Genomic DNA, 25,852 nt, shown 5'->3' on the forward strand with positions numbered 1-25,852 from the left:
TTATTATTTTTCCTATGCTCTTTGCTTTTAAAAACCACATTAATATAATATTTTCTATATTTCCATGTTATTCACAGGAATAATTTTACATACATGTCAAGTTCAATGATACCTCCAGTTTACACTACGATGGGTAAGTTCCAGCCAAGTCAAGCCTTTGACCTCTAGATCTGCTGTCTGATACAAAATTGTTGCAATTTAAAAAAGTCTGAGAGGCAATTGTGTAAACTTGACGGTCTTTGAGCTTTATTACACTAACAATAATACTGCTTTGTTTAACAATATACAGTTACACAGACTATTGTTTATGATCTCATAATTTAAATGTTTTCATTCAACAGCTATGACTAAATCTACTACTACCCAATATCCATCAGTGGGAGGACAGGAAATTAACTTCTGTGATATCTTGCCTTGTGATCAAGAGTATTGCTGTTCACTCAAACAAAGCAAGCTAACAAATATTGGTTATGAGAAAGGGCATTATTTAGAAAAAAGTAAGTATGTGTACTATCATGAGAATTTTTACATTAGTTAAGGTAGAAATCAGAAATCTCCTTATGGCACACTTGTGTTACAGACTGTTTTTATAGAATGTGGCAGGACAACAGGACTTATAAAGCCAGCAATGTGTAGACATAGCCAGATTATTGTCTCCAGGCTCCTAGGGATTCTCTATTCCAGTATGATGCAGATTTAAAGGGGTTGTTGCACAACTAAATATTAATTCATTATGTTAACCCGCCAAAATACAACAAGTTGTGTTTTGATATGCTGTAACAAACTTATCATGACCCCCCTCCCTGTGTGCTTTTGTTTCGTGCTCAGAAAAACATCAACCTAATGTGCAGTGTTGGTGACAGGGCTGGCGTCAACATCTGGCAAACCCAGGCGGGTGGTAAAGCCTACTGTGACTGGGGTGCCCATAATGCACAGAGGACCAGGAGGGGAAAGGTGCCCGGGCTGCTGGGGCAGCACAGCAGTCGGGCCCAGATTTTAATTTTATTTAGTCCGATTAATAAAAAAACTAAAAAATTACCTCCCCTTTAGCTCACCAGCAGCTGCAGTTGGCACTGCTGTCCCCACTGACATCTGGGTTGTATGATCATGTGACACACACATGATCACTGAGACTGTGGAACTGGGAGGTCAGCGGGGACAACTGACTGTAGCTGCTGGGGAGTGAAAAAGGAGGGTGAGTATGTAATTTAGTTTATTAATCATTTAATTAAGCATATAATTGTGTTGAACATGACAAGCTTTGGAAGTGTCTGAAGCAAATGGGCGTCACAGAACATATTGAACAGCTTATAAGGTCACTTTACAACAACCAAGAAGCAACAGTGAGGTCAACTTATGGAAACATGGATTGGTTCGGAATCGAGAAAGGCGTATGGAAAGGCTGCATTCTATCACCAGTCCTTTTCAATCTGTATGTAGAAATAATCATGGGGTGATGAATCAGAAATCGGAGTCAAAATCAGTGGCAGATATGTCAACAACCTCCGATATGCAGATGGCACCACCCTGCCGGCGGAAAGTGAAAGGGACCTGGAACACCTTATCCAACGAGTGCAGAAGGAAAGTGAACGCATGGGACTGAACCTCAACAGCAAGAAAACAAAAGTCATGACCGCGGTAGGCAACGGTACAGTTGGAAAAGATCTGCAAAAGCAAGGATATTAGCCTGGCAATAAAAACCAGACTGGTCAATGCAATTGTCTTTCCCAAAGTTGAACACTCAGGAAAACAGATAGAAGGAAAATTGATGTGTTTGAACTATGGTGCTGGAGGAGAATTATACGAATACTTTGGGCCGCCATGACAACGAACAAGGTAGTGTTAGATAGCATCAAACCGAAAATATCACTGGAGGGTAAAATCGTCAAACAGCGGCTCTCTTTTTTTGGACACGTGATGCGCGCAAACTCACTGGAAACAGTACTGATGCTTGGTAGAGGCAGTGAAAATAGAAGATCAGGGCGACAAAGAACAAAATGGCTAAATACAATCAAGGCCACCACCAACATGTCTATCGCAGAACTGGAAGACGTTGTGAAAGACAGGAACGCATGGAGAACATTGATCCATAGAGTGACCGAGGGTCGGATGCGACTGAACGGATAATCATCATCATCAGCAGCAGCAGCAGCAGAATAAATTTATTTTTTTTGTGTGTGTGACAGCACCTTTAAATTGTATTCTTATGAGCTCCTCTTTTACTATTTGCATGACCAGGCTTGCTTTTTCATATTTTAAAACTTTGCTACTCTTAGGGTTAATGTCAATGGGTGTTTTTTCACCTTGTATTACACATGTGTGACATGCACGCATGATATGCGGTGAATGGAGGCAATTAGAGTCAATGGACTTTCTTCCATGCACACCAGTGTGTGGGCACTGTGTGTCGATACGCGCTTGAAAAGAATCATAGCATGCTCTATTTTACCACATAATATGCGCTGTGACAAGTGGTGTTCACTTGCCTGTGGATCGCCGACCTCAACTTCAGGAAATGGGCACTATATGTGTAGAAAAGGCTCCAAAAGACTTCACTTTCTTTAAAATCTGGTGCCTGCCAGTATTTATTGGACATAGCACAGCAATCATGGATACAGCATACAACAGTCCAGGGTACACAACCCTCAGGGTTCCCATCACTAACCCCTACCTGGGGCATCCTCCTCTTTCAGACCAGGTGACGGGTCCCACACTGGTCTGCACTAGACCTCAGGCTCAGAGTCCCTGAAGCGGCTCCTTCATACTGCCTCTCACTGGTCCGAACGGAACCTCAGGCTAGCAGCTCTTCAGCTCCACCAAGCTATCACTTTCCCTGAGTGTGACAGGAACTGACTGTTTTGTATCTCACATCCTGCTACACCCAGGGTGTTAACCCTCTGGTTTCCTTTTTCCAGGTATCAGAATGCCTGTGTGGCAGCCTCTGCAGGCCATCCTGTTACTGCATTCTTACAGAACGTACAGCCCCTGTTGAACTGTGGATTATTATGCATACACGTGCATAAGCAGAGCCTTGCGTGTCAAACGCTTGTTGCCTAGCAAAATGCTAATTAATCCCTGAATATGCTTATATCCCAGTCTGCATTTTTTTTCACGCGCATATGTAAACGCGGTAACATACGCAGCCATACCCGCCTAAAAAAAACATACGCACTCAGAAGCAGGGAAATACGCAAGGAATACATTGATACGCAATGTTTTATGCCTATGCCCTTGGACATGAGCCCTAACAGAGTAGTGTTGACTATAACACCAATGAATGAAAAAGCATTTTTTCACATACATTGTCTGTCCTATTCATTTGTATATATTTTTTATATATATTTTAGTATAATTACTGGTATCATGAATCCTTTTTTCTTTTTTTTAAGGATATCTTAACGCTAAAACCAATAGGAGATGGCAGAATAAGCTGGGATTTTCAAGTGACTGTAAGTTAATGCCTTTATTTTGGTGCTTGACACACGACTCATTTCGTTCAGTAGGTTTGGACTGTGCCATGTTACCAAAAAGTAACATAATTAAGTATTGCAACACTTATCAACTCGGCAAGCTCTTTTAATTTCTTAGGCCCAATGTCCACGGGCGGATTTGATTTGTGGAATCTGCACGGGTCAACCGCACGGAAGATCCACAATTCAAAGTGCCCATAGGGAAGCATTGGCATCCGCAACTGAATTTAAGCATGCAAATTTGATTTGCGAACCATTTGGTGCAGAAAATAAATGGCAGCATGCTCCAATTCTGTGTGGATTCCATGCAGACTGGCTCAATAGAAGTCAATGGGTGCGGACAATCCGCAGTGCATCCGAAAATATAATTGCGGATGCAATGCGGCTTTGAAGGTTAAAATCAATTAGGGAGGTGGGAAAATGCTCGGAGGTGGGGTTTGCAGTTGCAATATTGAAATCAGTACTAGTGTATACTGTTTCACGGTCTACTGCAAGCAATCCTGCAGGAGGAAATAGCACAGGAAGATAGCAGCGCCCTACTAATGCTGTCTGATTAAATGCTTGGTCTCACCAATGGTGCTCTTACCTGCGTAGGAAGGCTATGTGGAGAAAAGCTGCAGGAGCGAAGTCATAGACTGCTCTGACTACAGAGTACTCTTAACGGCAGCAGCCCAGACATCCCTAATAGGGAAGAATACAAGGTCCGTTCTGACGCCAAAATTTAGGGTCAGCCACAGACTCTGCCTAAACAGGACCATTCATTCATCACCGACGACATGAGGACCCATGTCCGCATGGACACTGCTGACTGAGCTACCAGCACAGTCCTCCTAGAAAGCAACAGATGTTGAAACTCCAGGAGCTAAATTTCAAAATTATCTCGCAATGGTACATGACACTGGAGAGGCTACACAGGTTTTTCCCGTCAACCTCGGATGTCTGCTGGTGTTGCTGGGCTGGAGTGGGTTTGATGCTTCACATGTGGTGGGAGTGTCCCATGGTAGCACCCATATGGCAAGACGTGATGCGTCTATTTGGGAAAGTGAACAGAGAGCCACTAGTCCTGACATCGGAACTGGCATTGTTGTCCATCCTACCAGCAATGCCCCGTAGCTCAAATCAGGCTTATTAAAATTTTTTATCATGGCAACGAGGCAGGTTCTGGAATACCCAGGTTCTGGAAGCAGGGTATCGAAGTACCCAGGAGTGCATAGGGTGGAGGTGATGGACGAGGCTAAGCACATGGAAGGATCCTTTAAAAAACATATATGGGCTATCCACACAAACAAAACATAAAGACAAAAGGATAATGAATATCCTTTCCATACAATAAGTCTCTTAAATTGTATCACGAGACGCAAAAGCGTCCAAATAGTAGAATTATAACTGGGTGACAGTGTGATGGTTGCAAATAGCTGTAATGCATACATAATTATATGCATTACAGCTGTGAAGCTGAGCCGATAAGAAACAGATCCCAGCAACAAGCTCCAACATGGCTCCAAGGCAGCCAGTGTAGGCATAACACAAACCACAAGGTGCAACACACTGCATGGCGGCAAATACCCTCCCATATGCGACAAATACACAGCCTGTCAGGGAGCGTGACACAGAAGGGAACTCCTGTACAGGGGCAGGGCAGCAAGGGAAGCCATTTTCTTACCTGCTCCTTTTTACTCCCCTATCGTTTTTCTTTCCTCCTTCCTTGTCTCCAGCAGGGTCCCCTGACCAGCTCCCCATACCCAGCAGGGAGGGGATAGGCGGCTCCTCCGGGGGACCTATGGCTGGTGGGCAATGACTGGACCCCAGCCATGCCACTTTTTCTTCTTCAGGTAGGGCAGACAATGGACAGCAATGTCTGGCCATCCACCCTCCTGCGTAGGGGTAGATCAGAGAGTAATACTGCTCTGTCGACCTGCAATCGGTTCCTGTCCACCCTCCTCATGGGGAACAGGTAGCGAGTTGCCTGGCCTGTCCCCACATCTCTGTATTCCTGAAGGTGAAAATACTATTCATGACCTAACCTCGAAATAGGTCATCAATAGTTTATCAGCCTGGGTCTGCCGCTCTGGTCCCCGACCAATCAGCTGATTTGTGTGCCAACTGATAGTGCCACAAACACATGGGTTGGAGTAGAAGCAGATGCTCCGACCCCTGTGTGGTGGCCAACGCTTGTAACTGCAGGCTGGGTTCTCATTGATTTTAAGGGGTCACCAAATAACTATGTATAAGTACATTAGGGGACAATACAATGATCTCTCCTATTATCTGTTTATACCCAAGACTGCGACGGTAACAAGAGGGCATCCTCTTCATTTAGAGGAAAGAAGGTTTCATCATCAAGACAGAAAGGGGTTCTTTACTGTAAGATTAGTGAGACTCTGGAACTCTCTGCCTGAGGACGTGGTGAGGACGTGGTGATGGCAAAATCGATAGAGGTGTTTAATAGGGGACGAGACGTCTTTTTAGAGCACTGTGGCATTACAGGATATAGACATTAAATAGCCAGAAGGGTTGTTAATAGGGGGATCTTCCGACTGCCGGACTTTTGAGTCAGGAAGGAATTTTTGTCTGAAGAGCATTGATCCAGGGATTATTCTGACGGCCATAATAATAATCTTTATTTATGTAGCGTCGACATATTCTGCAGCACTTACAAGACGGGGAAATGAAAAAAAAAAACACGGTTACGTGAAGTAATCAATTGATGGAAACAGTAGGGCTGAGGGTCCTGCTCCAACGAGCTTACCTACTACAAACAGTCAGTCAGTGGCGTTTTGGAGTAATATTGCTGTGATGTCACACGAGGAGGTGTATAACTGGGGGTTGTCCGCATAGAGATGATACTAAAAGCCATTACAGAGCCAGGAGGGAATTTTTCCTCCCAAAATTGGCTTCTTCCTCATTGTTTTTTTTTTTTTGCCTTCACTTGGATCTTCACTTCCACTACGCCATCCAGCTGCCTTTTTTGTCTGGTATTTACAACCCACTGAAACCTGATCCAGGGGCTACATCTATCTTTTGGGCAACCACTCAATTTAAATAACAAAAAACACACAAGGTTCATCCTCACACACAATTATTTCTCCTTTGACAAAAAGATATTCGTACAACTCACCGGAACTGGCATGGGCAGTAAAATGGCACCGCAATATGCCAACCTTTTCATTGCAAAACTGGAGTGACTTTTTGGCCTCCTGCCCCAACAAACCATTGGCCTACTTCCGCTACATTGATGACATTATAATCATTTGGACCAACATCGAACAAGAACTAATAAGATTCCATGAGAGATTGCATTTCACCCGACCATAAACCTTACATTAAGCTGCTCATATACAGAAATCAACTTTTGGACAGCACCATAAAGATTTTAAACAACTCAATACAGGCATCCCTATACCAAAACCGATTTGATCCACCCACATACCTCAGATGGGACAGTTACCATCCTAAGCACATCAAAAAGTCCATCGTCTACAGCCAGGCCATCAGATACAACCCGATCTGCTCCAACACAATAGACAGAGAGGAACATTTACACAATCTCAAAAAGACATTTTAAAATCAGGGCTACCATCCCACCTCAATTGATGACCAAATCACCAGAGCCACCAGGATACCCAGAAATCAACTACTCCAATACAAGGAGAAAGAAAAAAAAATGGCAGTGTGCCTCTAGTAGTGACCTACAATTCACAGCTAGAAGTACTAAGGAAAACTGCTAAGAAACTCTATCATACCCTACACAGGGATGACCATCTGAAAACCATATTCCTGGACCCTCCCCTTCTATGTTACAGGCAACCTCCTAATTTGAGGAACTTTATAATCAGGAGTGCATTGCCCTCAGACACACAAAAAGGAACTTATCCCTGTAATGTAAGGAGCTGCAAAACCTGCTCACATGTACTGATCATGGACAGGATACAAATCCACAACACACAGCAGGACTATAAGATCCCTGGAACATTCACATGTTCCATGTCCAATGTTGTGTACCTGATCTGGTGCAGTAAATGTCCTGTTGGGGGGCTTTATATTGGGGAAATGGGACAAAAACTGAGCGCCAGGATGAGATCTCATTGCCACTCAGTTGGAGAGGAAAAGACAGAATTACCTGTGGCAAAGCATTTTTGTGGTCAGGGACACAACATAGAGCAGATGACAGTTATCATACTGAAGGGCAATTTCAAATCACAGCGTCACAGAAGAATTTGGAAGTATAAGTTTTTATGGCCACGTTTAATACCCTCAAGAATGGAGTGAACCTCAGCCTGGGATTCTTGCATAAATGGAGAATATGAAAGGTCTGAAGAAGGTCAAGATGGGTGTCCTCTTCCCAATCATTATTTATTTTTTGTTTTTCCTCATAAAAATTCAGAAATTGATTCTAAGAAAGTTGCCATCCAATAGCTGGTGCTGCAGAGGTAGTGTTTCCATCTCCTTCCATGTGCAGTTCAAGTAGAGATACCAGACAACATAAAACTGTCCCATTCCTCAGCTCAGTGGTCTGATTAAGCATCTATCTCTTTGCTCAGATTGGTGTTATTTTAAGTCTAAAATTTTTGTGTGTGAACATCTATTTAGATCAAGAGGGGTGCCACCCCCCCCCCTCCCCTCTGCGTTTATATGTTAGAATTGTGTCCCATCCAAACCAGTTTCATTTTAGCCTGATGAACGGTCGATAGTAAAAACCTGTGTTTTTGTTAACCATTAAAATGTATAATATCTACAAGATTACCTGGTTTCTCTTACTGAGAACAATCACAATTAAAATAACATTGATTTTTGGTTTAGCTAAATGTGCATGTCAATAGGAGAGTTGGATTGATAACTGCTTAGTTCACAGTTATATTACATCTATGGACTGCTTCAACTTTACTATTGGACTTCTGTCAGAATGTTCCTACGTCAGCCCACTCCTCCCCTACCTTAAAACTTAAATCTAAATAACAGAGCATAGTTGTACTTTAATCAGTTGCCAGCAGAGGGCACTATCTCACTGGAAAATCAGACACTCAAACAAAAAATGCTTGTGTAATGAGAAGCACAACTGTGAATTAAACCTTTTGGGCAACCCCTAATATACCAGTACATTTTGTTTTTACCTGACTCATATGGACAATATTCAGATATGTCCATTGGGAAAAATAGTTCATGTATAGAGATGAGCGAGCACCAAAATGCTCGGGTGCTCGTTACTCGGGACGAAATTATCGCGATGCTCGAGGGTTCGTTTCGAGTAACGAACCCCATTGAAGTCAATGGGCGACCCGAGCATTTTTGTATATCGCCGATGCTCGCTAAGGTTTTCATTTGTGAAAATCTGGGCAATTCAAGAAAGTGATGGGAACGACACAGCAACGGATAGGGCAGGCGAGGGGATATATGTTGGGCTGCATCTCAAGTTCACAGGTCCCACTATTAAGCCACAATAGCGGCAAGAGTGGGCCCCCCCCCCTCCCAACAACTTTTACTTCTGAAAAGCCCTCATTAGCAATGCATACCTTAGCTAAGCACCACACTACCTCCAACAAAGCACAATCACTGCCTGCATGACACTCCGCTGCCACTTCTCCTGGGTTACATGCTGCCCAACCCCCCCGCACGACCCAGTGTCCACAGCGCACACCAAAGTGTCCCTGCGCAGCCTTCAGCTGCACTCATGCCACACCACCCTCATGTCTATTTATAAGTGCGTCTGCCATGAGGAGGAACCGCAGGCACACACTGCAGAGGGTTGGCACGGCTAGGCAGCGACCCTCTTTAAAAGGGGCGGGGTGATAGCCCACAATGCTGTACAGAAGCAATGAGAAATATAATCCTGTGCCACCGCCATCAGGAGCTGCACACGTGGGCATAGCAATGGGGAACCTATGTGCCACACACTATTCATTCTGTCAAGGTGTCTGCATGCCCCAGTCAGACCGCGGTTTTTTATAAATAGTCACAGGCAGGTACAACTCCGCAATGGGAATTCCGTGTGCACCCACAGCATGGGTGGCTCCCTGAAACCCACCGGCTGTACATAAATGTATCCCATTGCAGTGCCCATCACAGCTGAGGTAACGTCCGATTAAATGCAGGTGGGCTTCGGCCCACACTGCATGCCCCAGTCAGACTGGGGTTCTTTAGAAGTGGACACATGCAGTTACAACTCCCTGTGGACCCACAGCATGGGTGGGTGCGAGGAAGCCACCGGTGGTACATAAATATATCCCATTGCATTGCCCATCACAGCTGATGTAACGTCAGCTTTAATGCAGGTGGGCAAAAAAATTAACTGGATTACACTGTAGGCGAGGGCCCCAAAAAATTGGTGTACCAACAGTACTAATGTACCTCAGAAAAATTGCCCATGCCCAACCAAGAGGGCAGGTGATACCCATTAATCGCTTTGGTTAATGTGGCTTAATTGGTAACTAGGCCTGGAGGCAGCCCAGTTAAAATAAAAATTGGTTCAGGTGAAAGTTTCAACGCTTTAATGAGCATTGAAACGTATAAAAAGTGTTTACAAAAATTATATGACTGAGCCTTGTGGGCCTAAGAAAAATTGCCAGTTAGGCGTGATTACGTGAGGTTTCAGGAGGAGGAGAAGGAGGATGAATAGAATACACAGATTGATGAAGCAAAAAGGTCCCCGTTTTTGATGGTGATAGAGAACGATGCTTCCATCCGCAGGTGCAGCCTACGTATTGCTTAGGTATCGCTGCTGTCCGCTGGTGGAGAAGAGAAGTCTGGGGAAATCCAGGCTTTGTTCATCTTGATGAGTGTAAGCCTGTCGGCACTGTCGGTTGACAGGCGGGTACGCTTATCCGTGATGATTCACCCAGCCGCACTAAACACCCTCTCTGACAAGACGCTAGCCGCAGGACAAGCAAGCACCTCCAGGGCATACAGCGCGAGTTCAGGCCACGTGTCCAGCTTCGACACCCAGTAGTTGTAGGGGGCAGAGGCGTCACCGAGGACGGTCGTGCGATCGGCTACGTACTCCCTCACCATCCTTTTACAGTGCTCCCGCCAACTCAGCCTTGACTGGGGAGCGGTGACACAGTCTTGCTGGGGAGCCGTAAAGCTGGCAAAGGCCTTGGAGAATGTTCCCCTGCCTGCGCTGTACATGCTGCCTGATCTCTGCGCCTTCCCTGCTACCTGGCCCTCGGAACTGCACCTTCTGCCACTAGCACTGTCTGATGGGAATGTTACCATCAGTTTGTCCGCCAGGGTCCTGTGGTATAGCATCACTCTCGGACCCCTTTCCTCTTCGGGAATGAGAGTGGAAAGGTTCTCCTTATAGCGTGGGTCGAGCAGTGTGTACACCCAGTAATCCGTAGTGGCCAGAATGCGTGTAACGCGAGGGTCTCATGAAAGGCATCCTAACATGAAGTCAGCCATGTGTGCCAGGGTACCTGTACGCAACACATAGCTGTCCTCACTCGGAAGATCACGTTCAGGATCCTCCTCCTCCTCCGGCCATACACGCTGAAAGGATGACAGGCAAGCAGCATGGGTACCCTCAGCAGTGGGCCAAGCTGTCTCTTCCCCCTCCTCCTCATGCTTCTCCCCCTCCTCCTCAACGCGCTGAGATATAGACATGAGGGTGCTCTGACTATCCAGCGACATACTGTCTTCCCCCGCCTCCGTTTCCAAGCGCAAAGCATCTGCCTTTATGCTTTGCAGGGAACTTCTCAAGAGGCATAGCAGATGAATGGTGACACTAATGATTGCAGCATCCCCGCTCACCATCTGGGTAGACTCCTCAAAGTTTCCAAGTACCTGGCAGATGGCTGCCAACCAGGCCCACTCTTCTGTAAAGAATTGAGGAGGCTGACTCCCACTACGCCGCCCATGTTGGAGTTGGTGTTCCACTATAGCTCTACGCTGCTCATAGAGTCTGGCCAACATGTGGAGCGTAGAGTTCCACCGTGTGGGCACGTCGCACAGCAGTCGGTGCACTGGCAGATGAAACCGATGTTGCAGGGTCCGCAGGGTGGCAGCGTCCGTCTTGGACTTGCGGAAATGTGCGCAGAGCCGGCGCACCTTTCCGAGCAGGTATGACAAGTGTGGGTAGCTTTTCAGAAAGCGCTGAACCACCAAATTAAAGACATGGGCCAGGCATGGCACGTGTGTGAGGCTGCCGAGCTGCAGAGCCGCCACCAGGTTACGGCCGTTGTCACACATGACCATGCCCGGTTGGAGGCTCAGCGGCGAAAGCCAGCGGTCGGTCTGCTCTGTCAGACCCTGCAGCAGTTCGTGGGCCGTGTGCCTCTTCTCTCCCAAGCTGAGTAGTTTCAGCACGGCCTGCTGACGCTTGCCCACTGCTGTGCTGCCACGCCGCGCGACACCGACTGCTGGCGACGTGCTGCTGCTGACACATCTTGATTGCGAGACAGAGGTTGCGTTGGAGGAGGAGGAGGGTGGTTTAGTGGAGGAAGCATACACCGCCGCAGATACCAGCACTGAGCTGGGGCCCGCAATTCTGGGGGTGGGTAGGACGTGAGCGGTCCCAGGCTCTGACTCTGTCCCAGCCTCCACTAAATTCACCCAATGTGCCGTCAGGGAGATATAGTGGCCCTGCCCGCCTGTGCTTGTCCACATGTCCGTTGTTAAGTGGACCTTGGCAGTAACCGCGTTGGTGAGGGCGCGTACAATGTTGCAGGAGACGTGGTCGTGCAGGGCTGGGACGGCACATTGGGAAAAGTAGTGGCGACTGGGAACTGAGTAGTGCGGGGCCGCCGCCGCCATCATGCTTTTGAAAGCCTCCGTTTCCACAAGCCTACACCGCAGCATCTCCAGGCTGATCAATTTGGCTATGTGCACGTTTAACGCTTGAGCGTGCGGGTGCGTGGCGGCGTACTTGCGCTCAAACAGTTGCGCTAGCGACGTCTGGACGCTGCGCTGAGAGACATTGCTGGATGGGGCCGAGGACAGCGAAGGGGAGGGTGTGGGTGCAGGCCGGTAGGCACTCGTGCCTGTGTCCTCAGAAGGGAGTTGGATCTCAGTGGCAGGTTGGGGCACAGGGGGAGAGGCAGTGGTGCAAACCGGAGGCGGTGAACGGCCTTCATCCCACCTCGTGGGGTGCTTGGCCATCATATGCCTGTGCATGCTGGTGGTGATGCCTCCCCAGCTGATCTTGGCGCAACAAAGGTTGCACACCACTGTTCGTCGGTCGTCAGGCGTCTCTGTGAAAAACTGCCACACCTTAGAGCACCTTGGCCTCTGCAGGGTGGCATGGCGCGAGGGGGCGCTTTGGGAAACAGTTGGTGGATTATTCGGTCTGGCCCTGCCTCTACCCCTGGCCACCGCACTGGCTCGGCCTGTGCCCACACCCTGACTTGGTCCTCTGCGTCCTCGCCCGCGTCCATGTCCTCTAGGCCTACCCCTACCCCTCAGCATGCTGTATTACCAGTAGTGCAGAAACAGAACGCTGTAATTAAATGTGCCGCTTATTGGCCTGTGGTTGGAGGCTGACTTCGCTTACCGAACGCACAGCTGAGGCAGGAAAGAATTTTACGCAAGCCTGCTGTAACACTTAGCTGGCTGCGTATGAATTAGGACAACTACCCCCAGCAGAGACCCAGTACACTTGTGGACAGGAATGCAGCGGTGATGTAAGAGGCAACACAGAGGCAGGAAAGAATTTTGCGCAAGCCTGCTGTAACACTTAGCTGGCTGCGTATGAATTAGGACAACTACCCCCAGCAGAGACCCAGTACACTTGTGGACAGGAATACAGCGGTGATGTAAGAGGCAACACAGAGGCAGGAAAGAATTTTGCGCAAGCCTACTGTAACAGTTAGCTGGCTGCGTATGAATTAGGACAACTACCCCCAGCAGAGACCCAGTACACTTGTGGACAGGAATACAGCGGTGATGTAAGAGGCAACACAGAGGCAGGAAAGAATTTTGCGCAAGCCTGCTGTAACACTTAGCTGGCTGCATATGAATTAGGACAACTACCCCCAGCAGAGACCCAGTACACTTGTGGACAGGAATACAGCGGTGATGCAAGAGGCAACACAGAGGCAGGAAAGAATTTTGCGCAAGCCTGCTGTAACACTTAGCTGGCTGCGTATGAATTAGGACAACTACCCCCAGCAGATACCCAGTACACTTGTGGACAGGAATACAGCGGTGATGTAAGAGGCAACACAGAGGCAGGAAAGAATTTTACGCAAGCCTGCTGTAACACTTAGCTGGCTGCGTATGAATTAGGACAACTACCCCCAGCAGACACCCAGTACACTTGTGGACAGGAATACAGCGGTGATGTAAGACGCAACACAGAGGCAGGAAAGAATTCTGCGCAAGCCTGCTGTAACACTTAGCTGGCTGCGTATGAATTAGGACAACTACCCCCAGCACAGACCCAGTACACTGAGGACGGTCACAGGCAGCCCAAATAGATTTTTTTTCCCAAATGTTTTTGGAAAGGCCCACTGCCTATATACACTAAATATGTCTTCTGTCCCTGCCTCACCACTACTGGCCCTGGACAATGTAAAATTACTGCAGGACGCAATGCTCTGCACGGCCGATATACAAAAAAAAAAACAAGTGCAACGCTGCAAAAAGCAGCCTCCACACTACTGCACACGGTTAGATATGGCCCTAAGAAGGACCGTTGGGGTTCTTGAAGCCTAAAATAACTCCTAACGCTCTCCCTATAGCAGCTCCGGCACCAGCGGCACTGTCCCTGATCTCTGTCAGAATGCATCTGTGGCGAGCCGCTGGAGGGGCCGATTTATATACTCGGGTGACACCTGATCTCGCCAGCCACTCACTGCAGGGGGGTGGTATAGGGCTTGAACGTCGCAGGGGGAAGTTGTAATGCCTTCCCTGTCTTTCTATTGGCCAGAAAAGCGCGCGAACGTCTCAGAGATGAAAGTGAAAGTAACTCGAACATCGCGTGGTACTCGTCTCGAGTAACGAGCATCTCGAACACGCTAATACTCGAACGAGTATCAAGCTCGGACGAGTACGTTCGCTCATCTCTATTCATGTATTAAATGGGACTACATAATTCTTTTAGTCCTGTGACCTAGCATATGTGTTGATAGTGTAACTATGATCTTTTTGAATGTCATGTTTAATTATTTTGCATCATTATGTATTTCTTTTTGCTTCTATAGCATCAACCTATTCCACAGTGCTATGCATAGATTGTAATCAGTCAGTCCCCCAGTAATGAGACGTACTGGGGTCTTTTTTTTGTTAAACATTTGTTTTTTATTTTGAAAGGTTTTTTTTTTATACCAATTTGCTCAAAACCAATTGGAAGCCAGTTTTGCATATGGGAGTTGAAATTTAGCATTTTATTTTTGTTCTTTTAAAGCCAGGGGATTTAACTTAAAGAGGTTATTTTTTTATTATAAGAGGCTGACCATGTTAATAAACAAAAAAAGCAAACAAACAACTAACAAATCAGCCTATACTCACCCATCTCGCTTCCCCGCAGCTCCAGCATATTATCTCTGTCCCCCACACTGGGTCTGGGTTTGCAGGCTGCGGTCAGTCCGTAGACGGGACATCACAGGCTGCTGCAGCCAATTACACAGCTTGACGGTCAACTCGGCGGGGTAAAATGCGGTGCCGAGATTGGAAAGTATAGGCTGCTTTGTTATTTTTCAACATGGGCAGCCTATTTTGAAAAAGAATAACTCTGACTTCCCCTTTCAGTAATATATTTATAATCTTGACTCCTATATGACAGTGGAGATATTAGTACATTGGTAATGCTAAATGGTAATTAAGCATTTACCAAATTACTGTCACGCTGAGAGGAACGACACTCAAATGTTGATGTATTTTAGGGCGCTATTACATGAGTGCTGCTAATGCTTGTAATTTAGCAATAATTACCAGGCTTGCATGCTCAGTCTGGCAATTATCAGTAAATTACAAGTGCTATCAGTGGGCACTAGCGCTCCTGTACTAGTGCCCTTACCCTTATGTTAATAACCCAATTATACATTAGTGTAAATTATCAAATTATTATCTCCTAAGCCTCCAGTGTTTACATATGTATATATACTGGTAGGCTAATTACATTTCTTGGATCAATGAAAAACAAGATTTTAACTAGAGATGAGCGAACGTACTCGTCCGAGCTTGATACTCGTTCGAGTATTAGCGTGTTCGAGATGCTCGTTACTCGAGACGAGTACCACGCGATGTTCGGGTTACTTTCACTTTCATCTCTGAGACGTTAGCGCGCTTTTCTGGCCAATTGAAAGACAGGGAAGGCATTACAACTTCCCCCTGCGACGTTCAAGCCCTATACCACCCCCCTGCAGTGAGTGGCTGGCGAGATCAGGTGTCACCCGAGTATATAAATCGGCCCCTCCCGCGGCTCGCCACAGATGCATTCTGACAGAGATCAGGGACAGTGCTGCTGGTGCCGGAGCTGCTATAGGGAGAGCGTTAGGAGTGATTTTAGGCTTCAAGAACCCCAACGGTCCTTCTTAGGGCCACATCTAACCGTGTGCAGTACTGTGGAGGCTGCTTTTTGCAGTGTTGCACATTTTTTTTTTTTTGGTATATCGGCCGTGCAGAGCATTGCGCCCTGCAGTAATACTCCAGGGCCAGAAGCGCTTAGGCAGGGACAGAAGACATATTATTGATTGAATATAGGCAGTGGGCCTTTGCAAAAAAAATTTGTGGGAAAAAATCTATTTGGGCTGCCTGTGAGTGTCCTCAGTGTTCTGGGTCTGTGCTGGGTGTAGTAGTTCTCCAAATTCATACGCAGCCAGCTAAGTGTTACAGCAGGCTTGCGCAAAATTATTTCCTGGCGTTCCGTAAGCGACGTCAGCCTCCAACCACAGGCCAATAAGCGGCACATTTAATTACAGCGTTCTGTTTCTGCATTACTGGTAATACAGCATGCTGAGGGGTAGGGGTAGGCCTACAGGACGTGGACGCGGCCAAGGACGCGGAGGCCCAAGTCAGGGTGTGGGCACAGGCCGAGCTCCTGATCCAGGTGTATCGCAGCCAACTGCTGCGGGATTAGGAGAGAGGCACGTTTCTGGCGTCCCCACATTCATCGCACAATTAATGGGTCCACGCGGTAGACCTTTATTAGAAAATGAGCAGTGTGAGCAGGTCCTGTCGTGGATGGCAGAAAGTGCTTCCAGCAATCTTTCGTCCACCCACAGTTCTGCGCCGTCCACTGCTGCAACTCAGAATCCTCTGGCTGCTGCTCCTCCTCCCTCCCAGCCTCCTCACTCCATTACAATGAGACATTCTGAGGAGCGGGCAGACTCCCAGGAACTGTTCTCGGGCCCCTGCTCAGATTGGGCAGCAATGGTTCCTCTCCCACCAGAGGAGTTTATCATGACTGATGCCCAACCATTGGAAAGTTCCCGGGGTCCGGGGGATGAGGCTGGGGACTTCCGCCAACTGTCTCAAGACCTTTCAGTGGGTGAGGAGGACGATGACGTTGAGACACAGTTGTCTATCAGAGAGGTAGTAGTAAGGGCAGTAAGTCCGAGGGAGGAGCGCACAGAGGATTCGGAGGAAGAGCAGCAGGACAATGAGGTGACTGACCCCACCTGGTTTGCTACGCCTGCTGAGGACAGGTCTTCAGAGAGGGAGGCAAGGGCAGCAGCAGGGCAGGTTGCAAGAGGAAGTGCGGTGTCCAGGGGTAGAGGCAGGGCCAGACCGAATAATCCACCAACTGTTTCCCAAAGCGCCCCCTCGCGCCATGGCACCCTGCAGAGGCCGAGGTGCTCAAAGGTCTGGCAGTTTTTCACTGAGAGTGCAGACGACCGACGAACAGTGGTGTGCAACCTTTGTCGCGCCAAGATCAGCCGGGGAGCCACCACCACCAGCCTCACCACCACCAGCATGCGCAGACATATGATGGCCAAGCACTCCACAAGGTGGGATGAAGGCCGTTCACCACCTCCGGTTTGCACCGCTGCCTCTCCCCCTGTGCCCCAACCTGCCACTGAGATCCAACCCCCCTCTCAGGACACAGGCACTACCGTCTCCTGGCCTGCACCCACACCCTCACCTCCGCTGTCCTCGGCCCTATCCACCAATGTCTCTCAGCGCACCGTCCAGCCGTCGCTAGCGCAAGTGTTTGAGCGCAAGCGCAAGTACGCCGCCACGCACCCGCACGCTCAAGCGTTAAACGTGCACATAGCCAAATTTATCAGCCTGGAGATGCTGCCGTATAGGGTTGTGGAAACGGAGTCCTTCAAAAGTATGATGGCGGCGGCGGCGGCCCCGCGCTACTCAGTTCCCAGTCGCCACTACTTTTCCCGATGTGCCGTCCCAGCCCTGCACGACCACGTCTCCCGCAACATTGTACGCGCCCTCACCAACGCGGTTACTGCCAAGGTCCACTTAACAACAGACACGTGGACAAGCACAGGCGGGCAGGGCCACTATATCTCCCTGACGGCACATTGGGTGAATTTAGTGGAGGCTGGGACCGAGTCAGAGCCTGGGACCGCTCACGTCCTACCCACCCCCAGAATTGCGGGTCCCAGCTCGGTGCTGGTATCTGCGGCGGTGTTTGCTTCCTCCACTAAAGCACCCTCCTCCTCCTCCAACGCAACCTCTGTCTCGCAATCAAGATGTGTCAGCAGCAGCAGCACGTCGCCAGCAGTCGGTGTCGCGTGGCAGCACAGCGGTGGGCAAGCGTCAGCAGGCCGTGCTGAAACTACTCAGCTTAGGAGATAAGAGGCACACGGCCCACGAACTGCTGCAGGGTCTGACAGAGCAGACCGACCGCTGGCTTGCACCGCTGAGCCTCCAACCGGGCATGGTCGTGTGTGACAACGGCCGTAACCTGGTGGCGGCTCTGCAGCTCAGCAGCCTCACGCACGTGCCATGCCTGGCTCACGTCTTTAATTTGGTGGTTCAGCGCTTTCTGAAAAGCTACCCACGCTTGTCAGACCTGCTTGGAAAGGTGCGCCGGCTCTGCGCACATTTCCGCAAGTCCCACACGGACGCTGCCACCCTGCAACATCGGTTTAATCTGCCAGTGCACCGACTGCTGTGCGACGTGCCCACACGGTGGAACTCTATGCTCCACATATTGGCCAGGCTCTATGAGCAGCGTAGAGCTATAGTGGAATACCAACTCCAACATGGTCGGCGCAGTGGGAGTCAGCCTCCTCAATTCATTTCAGAAGAGTGGGCCTGGTTGGCAGACATCTGCCAGGTCCTTGGAAAGTTTGAGGAGTCTACCCAGGTGGTGAGCGGCGATGCTGCAATCATTAGCGTCACCATTCCTCTGCTATGCCTCTTGAGAAGTTCCCTGCAAAGCATAAAGGCAGACGCTTTGCGCTCTGAAACAGAGCCGGGGGAAGACAGTATGTCGCTGGATAGTCAGAGCACCCTCCTGTCTATATCTCAGCACGGTGAGGAGGAGCAGGAAGATGAGGAGGAGGAGGAAGAGACAGCTTGGCCCACTGCTGAGGGTACACATGCTGCTTGTCTGTCATCCTTTCAGCGTGTATGGCCTAAGGAGGAGGAGGAGGAGGATCCTGAAAGTGATCTTCCTAGTGAGGACAGCCATGTGTTGCGTACAGGTACCCTGGCACACATGGCTGACTTCATGTTAGGATGCCTTTCTCGTGACCCTCGCGTTACACGCATTCTGGCCACTACGGATTACTGGGTGTACACACTGCTTGACCCACGGTATAAGGAGAACCTTTCCACTCTCATACCCGAAGAGGAAAGGGGTGGAGAGTGATGCTATACCACAGGACCCTGGCGGACAAACTGATGGTAAAATTCCCATCCGACAGCGCTAGTGGCCTGAAGGCGCAGTTACGAGGGCCAGGTAGCAGGGGAGGCGCGAAGATCAGGCAGCATGTACAGCACAGGCAGGGCAACACTCTCTAAGGCCCTTGACAGCTTTATGGCTCCCCAGCAAGACTGTGTCACCGCTCCCCAGTCAAGGCTGAGTCGGCGGGAGCACTGTAAAAGGATGGTGAGGGAGTACGTAGCCGATCGCACGACCGTCCTCCATGACGCCTCTGCCCCCTACAACTACTGGGTGTCGAAGCTGGACACGTGGCCTGAACTCGCGCTGTATGCCCTGGAGGTGCTTGCTTGTCCTGCGGCTAGCGTCTTGTCAGAGAGGGTGTTTAGTGCGGCTGGGGGAATCATCACGGATAAGCGTACCCGCCTGTCAACCGACAGTGCCGACAGGCTTACACTCATCAAGATGAACAAAGCCTGGATTTCCCCAGACTTCTCTTCTCCACCAGCGGACAGCAGCGATACCTAAGCAATACGTAGGCTGCACCCGCGGATGGAAGCATCGTTCTCTATCCCCATCAAAAACGGGGACCTTTTTGCTTCATCAATCTGTGTATAATATTCCTCCTCCTCCTGCTGAAACCTCACATAATCACGCCGAATGGGCAATTTTTCTTAGGCCCACAAGCCTCAGTCATATAATTTTTCTAAACAATTTTTATACGTTTCAATGCTCATTAAAGCGTTGAAACTTTCACCTGAACCAATTTTAATTTTAACTGGGCTGCCTCCAAGCCTAGTTACCAATTAAGCCACATTAACCAAAGCGATTAATGGGTTTCACCTGCCCTCTTGGTTGGGCATGGGCAATTTTTCTCAGGTACATTAGTACTGTTGGTACACCAATTTTTGGGGGCCCTCGCCTACAGTGTAATCAAATTAATTTTTAGCCCACCTGCATTACAGCTGACGTTACATCAGCTGTGCTGGGCAATGCAATGGGATGTATTTATGTACCGCCGGTGGCTTCCTGGCACCCACCCATGCTGTGGGTCCACAGGAAGTTGTAACTGCATGTGTCCACTTCTAAAGAACCCCAGTCTGACTGGGGCATGCAGTGTGGGCCGAAGCCCACCTGCATTAAACATGACATTACCTCAGCTGTGATGGGCAATGCAATGGGATATATTTATGTACCGCCGGTGGCTTCCTGGCACCCACCCATGCTGTCGGTCCACAGGGACTTCACAATAGGGAGTTGTACCTGCCTGTGTCTATGAATTAAAAACCCCGGTCTGACTGGGGCATGCAGTGTGGGCCGAAGCCCACCTGCATTTCATCTGACGTTAGCTCTGCTGTCCAGGGCACTGCAATGGGATACATTTATGTACAGCTGGTGGGTTCCAGGGAGCCACCCATGCTGTGGGTGCACACGGAATTCCCATTGCGGAGTTGTACCTGCCTGTGACTATTTATAAAAAACCGCGGTCTGACTGGGGCATGCAGACACCTTGACAGAATGAATAGTGTGTGGCACATAGCTTCCCCATTGCTATGCCCACGTGTGCAGCTCCAGATGGAGGTGGCACAGGATTGGATTTCTCATTGCTTCTGTACAGCATTGTGGACTATCGCCCCGCCCCTTTTAAAGACGGTCGCTGCCTAGCTGTGCCAACCCTCTGCAGTGTGTGCCTGCTTTTCCTCTGGCAGACGCACTTATAAATAGACATGAGGGTGGCGTGGCATGAGGGCAGCTGAAGGCTGGGCAGGGACAGTTTGGTGTGCGCTGTGGACACTGGGTCGTGGGGGGGGGGGGGTGGTCAGCATGTAACCCAGGAGAAGTGGCAGCGGAATGTCATGCAGGCAGTGATTGTGCTTTGTTGGAGGTAGTGTGGTGCTTAGCTAAGGTATGCATTGCTAATGAGGGCTTTTCAGAAGTAAAAGTTGTTGGGAGGGGGGGGGCCCACTCTTGCCGCTATTGTGGCTTAATAGTGGGACATGGGAACTTGAGATGCAGCCCAACATGTAGCCCCTCACCTGCCCTATCCGTTGCTGTGTTGTTCCCATCACTTTCTTGAATTGCCCAGATTTTCACAAATGAAAACCTTAGCGAGCATCGGCGATATAGAAAAAAATGCTCGGGTCGCCCATTGACTTCAATGGGGTTCGTTACTCGAAACGAACCCTCGAGCATCGCGAAAAGTTCGTCTCGAGTAACGAGCACCCGAGCATTTTGGTGCTCGCTCATCTCTAATTTTAACTCATTATTGCCTAACATAAGTCTTTATCGTTCACAAAAAGTTTCATGTCCTGACATATTTATCTGTCATCTTTTTTCATCTACAGCTTATAGCGATCTGTATATTTTATTTCATAATGTATATTATTTCCTTTCCTATTCAGGGATTGATACATCCATCAGCTCTATGCAGATCGTAGAGAATCAGCAAGTAATAGATCGCCACTTTTGTAGAAAAAGCTTGCAGTGTGGGTAAGAGATTCTCCACATCCTGATGTGTTCCAATTATGGGGGGAATTATTAATGCATTTACTCCAGAATACTGGTGGCAAAAAGTGACACATTTTGGCACATACCGCATTTGTGCAAAAATGTGTGACCACTTTAGCAAAAATGGGTAAGACTTAGTGGAAGAGGTGTTTCACTGTTTAAGGGATTTACTATAATTAACACAAGAAACTAGAGTAAATTATGGCACAGATCTGCATTTCTGGCACATAGATGGCCCGAGATGCAGCAAATTTATTAAGAAGCATGCACCTTTTTATAAATATTGCTCATCTTACTCCAGTGCATCGCTGGAGTCATTGGTGATCTTACCACTGTCTTTAACTGCGGTATTTAGTGAATGCCCCCCCTGTGTAATTTTAGAAAAACCCAACTCTGATTTACAGAGCACAAAATCTTGGCTTATGTTATATACAACACTATGATATCATTCTAAGAATGGAATTAATATAAATCTGGGAATAAGCACATTTGGCAATAGTCAAAAGAATTATTTTCCAGTAGAAAGCATTATTGTCTAGGAAGCTATAAAGGCAGACTTAGAATGCCTACAACTGTTTCAGTTATTCGAAAGCACTAAAGAAGTTCATTATGCCAACAGACTTTATGAAGGTACAGGGATTACTCAGGGCTGTATTTTTTCTCTTTCTTTAGCCCTGTTGTTCATAATGAATAGGAGGAGTTTCTAAATACTTTTTCTTGTACAAAAGCTTCTTTCCTTCTTATAGTGATCATCAACCTGAGCATTGCTGAATCTGAACTTTGCAGCAGTCAGGTTAGCTTTAACCATAGGGAAAACTGTATCTGCCCCTTGAGAGCAGCATCACTCTCCTCATCAGACAGATACAGTTAAAAAGTATTGTAGAGATTTAAAAAATAATAACATAATATACTTACGTATTCTGTTCCCCCACCACTCCAGTCTCTGTGGTCCCTGCTGTCTTCAGGGTCGATTGGTCATGTGCCTGTTTAAGTGCATGAACAACTGAGGCCAATCACCAGTTTTAGTATTGCTGAGGCCAGTGATTGGCTGCGGCAGTCACATGCTTAGAGGAGCATGTTATTGATGGACCCGGAAATGAGTAAGACAGGCGGGGAGTGCTGCCTCATGAGTTAGGTGTGTGACTTTTTATTATTTTTTTAGGGAGACGGTGATTGTGGTTATGAGGCCATTTTATTACCCATATAATGGGCTCATTAAGGTATCAAAATGGCCCTGGCAGCAGCACTAAGGTTTGTAAAGGGGCTCCTACTCTCACCTGTACATTGCTCATAGAATATATCTGTCTGTGGTTTGTCTGTGTAAAGCCTCCTGCACACGGACGGATTTGTATTGCAAAATCCGGAGCAGGATTCCACCTCCGGATTCTGCAGCAAATCCAGACCATAGCATGCTATGAGAAAACGTGATTTCCTGCCCACAAGTGGAAATCGATTCCTATTTTCCACTTGCAGGAGAGAAATTTGCAGCGAGCTGTGATTTTGTGCGGTAACACACGGCCGACTTCCATTGAAGTTAATGGAAGCCGTCCGTCCCACAGCTATTCTGAAATCATCATTGCAGAATGGCCGCAGAAGCCGCGTGATCGCCATAGCGACAGCACGGTATCCTCCCAACTGTGCACGTGACGGACGGCGCTTTGGTTGGCACACTTGCAGCAGAGGAGGCCGCGTCATCGCTATAGGCGCAGCATTCTCTATACTTCGAATGTTCCGGCCAGCGCTCTGGCTGGCACATTCGCAGCAGAAGACAAGATGCGGGACAGGTAAGCTGGGGTCACCAGCCGGGCACCGGGTTGAACTCCGCTGTGGGAATCCAGCATGCAGGGTCCGACCCGCCTGTGTGCAGGCGGCCTAACAAAGTATTAGTATATGACGCAGCCAGAGCAAGGGACATCCTTGATGTTCAATATACAAATATCCTATAAAATGAACAGAGAGTGAGTTGGACTTGTATGAACCTAAGTGCTCTGGTTAGCAGGTGCTGTAAGGAAGGAGCTTTTATTTAGGAAAAATGCAATTGAAAAACCCTCTTATTCTTCATGAATACCAGAATTAAATTTAAAAAAAAGCATACTGCATGAAGAGCCGCTTTAAATCACTTATTACTAAACTTAATTATATGTGACTATTTTTTAGGTCTGGTATTTACTTCTATGCCATTCCAGTGAATAAGTACACTCCTACCAATATGCGGATTACTTTGGAGATCAAGTAAGTTAAATTACGTTATTCTGTGAAATTGGATTAACTATAGACATTCTAATTGACCTTAAATATGTTCTAAAAACAGGGTAACTAAACTTTTTACAAACTTTTGATATGTCATAGTGACATGTCAGAAATTTTGACATTCGTGTGCTGAGACCCCTTACCGATCGCTTAAATGAATGAGTAGAAGCACTCATCTGAGCTGTTTCCGTCATTTGTTGGAGCAGTGTATGGGCTCCCTAGAAAGTCTATAGAGTCCGTACACAGTTCGCAATAACAAACGAGTGTGCACATCTCTCAGCTGAGATCTTCTGCTCAATCATTTTAGCGATTGTTGGGGCTATCCGCACTTGAACCACCATTCAAAACTTCTGACATGTTACAATGGCATGTCAGAAGTCTGCAAAAAGTTTAGTTACCCTTTTAGTTACAATTCCGTGGTAGAATTCCGCAGCGTGAACATTGAGCTATTAGGTTCAATAGTACCTAATAGCTGCTGCATAATGCTGTGGATTTCCGCCGCGTGAAGCGCAGCAGAAATACGGCCATGGGCATTAGCCCTAAAACACTCTATAGCATTAACTTGGTTTACAGTTAGTAATGGATTAAGTAGACCATAGCTTCTGGGCTGTTTCCTAAATTTGGAGTGGAGATTATTGCAATTAGGTCAGGTTGTGTATATGACAAGTGAATTTACAAACCACCTTTGAAACTCAGAATTGTAGGAGCAAGTCTAATGTTCCAGGACAGCGTGGGAGAAGTCCTGCAGACTGCAATGAGAGTGTGCAATCAGGAAGGATGAGAGTTGTAGGCCACTGGCTGAACAAAGAACATGAGTGGGTTGGTAAACAGAGATGGAAGTGGAGATAACTGACAATGCAGCATTGTGGACGGCTTTTTAGACTAGTATGAGAGTTCTGAATTTAATTATGCAAGAAATAAGCAGTGTAATGAAGGACAAGAGGAGAGCGGTTTCTATAACAGCCTGGTTTCTGCTTTCATTATGTATTCATGTGCAATCCGTCTGTTACGTGGAATACCAATTAGTGAGTTACAGTAGTCAAGGTTAGTAATGATATGGGCCTGGATCAGTGTGTAAGCAGTGTCAGTGCTGAGGTAGGGGGTGGCTATGAGAAATCTTATTTGAGTGAAAGCAAAAGGATTTGGCAATGGATTTAATGTGAGGAAGAGAGGATAGATATGAGTCAAGTATAACTCCATGACATCAGGCCTGAAGACTTGGTAGAGTAGTTGTGATAGACAGATTTTAAATATCTTGCTTAGGTGTGGGAGATAATGGAGGAAATAGGAGTTCAGTTTTAGAGAGTTTGAGATATAGACACAGCAGCAACAGTCAATAAACACAGTATTGCTTGTTTAGGAGAGAATCAAGGAATAAGATGAAGAGAACAGGTGGTTAGGTGGGCACAGGAGAGAAGTACATCTAATATGGTCAATACGTTCAGTGAGGATACAGATATGAACTGTCTTCATTCCACACAAGTTTATTGAAAGATGGCCACCTGGAGGTAAGAATGGTCCTGGCTCAGCCCCATCCTGTTCATCTGTGCCTAGGCAAGTGTCTATCAATGTGCCTATAAACATGCCTTTATGGATCACAGACGGGGCAACTTCTTCCACACAACGTTCTGCCGCAGCACACTGTGGTTTCATCTCCCTCTTAGAGTTTATTCAACATCACACAGGTCATAGTGTTGGTTACGTGCTACCTTTTGTTTATTGGGCACTCTGTTATGAATGTATATTGTGCATGTCTAGTATCAATGAGAGAGTGATCCCAGACTAGGCATTTACAGTTCTAGGCCAAGTCAACAGAATTGAGGTTACTGTCTCGTTAAAGACTGCTCATGCTCAGGCATTCACTTATTTCCAATATAACATGAACGTCATAATGCTAACACTC

The 25,852-nt window shown here is 47.6% G+C and overlaps 1 protein-coding gene across 1 annotated transcript in view; it reads left to right on the forward strand.

Moving 5' to 3' along the window:
• MYRFL (myelin regulatory factor like) overlaps positions 1-25,852 on the forward strand; it is a 104,053-nt gene that overhangs the window by 51,526 nt on the left and 26,675 nt on the right. Inside the window, exons 18-22 of the mRNA XM_066589303.1 lie at positions 78-133; positions 342-497; positions 3,390-3,449; positions 21,594-21,681; positions 23,857-23,931. Of these exons, the coding sequence (XP_066445400.1) occupies positions 78-133; positions 342-497; positions 3,390-3,449; positions 21,594-21,681; positions 23,857-23,931 (435 nt within the window). The remainder of the gene's footprint in view (positions 1-77; positions 134-341; positions 498-3,389; positions 3,450-21,593; positions 21,682-23,856; positions 23,932-25,852) is intronic.

Source organism: Eleutherodactylus coqui, chromosome 2 (assembly GCF_035609145.1).
Source record: "Eleutherodactylus coqui strain aEleCoq1 chromosome 2, aEleCoq1.hap1, whole genome shotgun sequence".
Classification (NCBI taxonomy): Eukaryota; Metazoa; Chordata; class Amphibia; order Anura; family Eleutherodactylidae; genus Eleutherodactylus; species Eleutherodactylus coqui.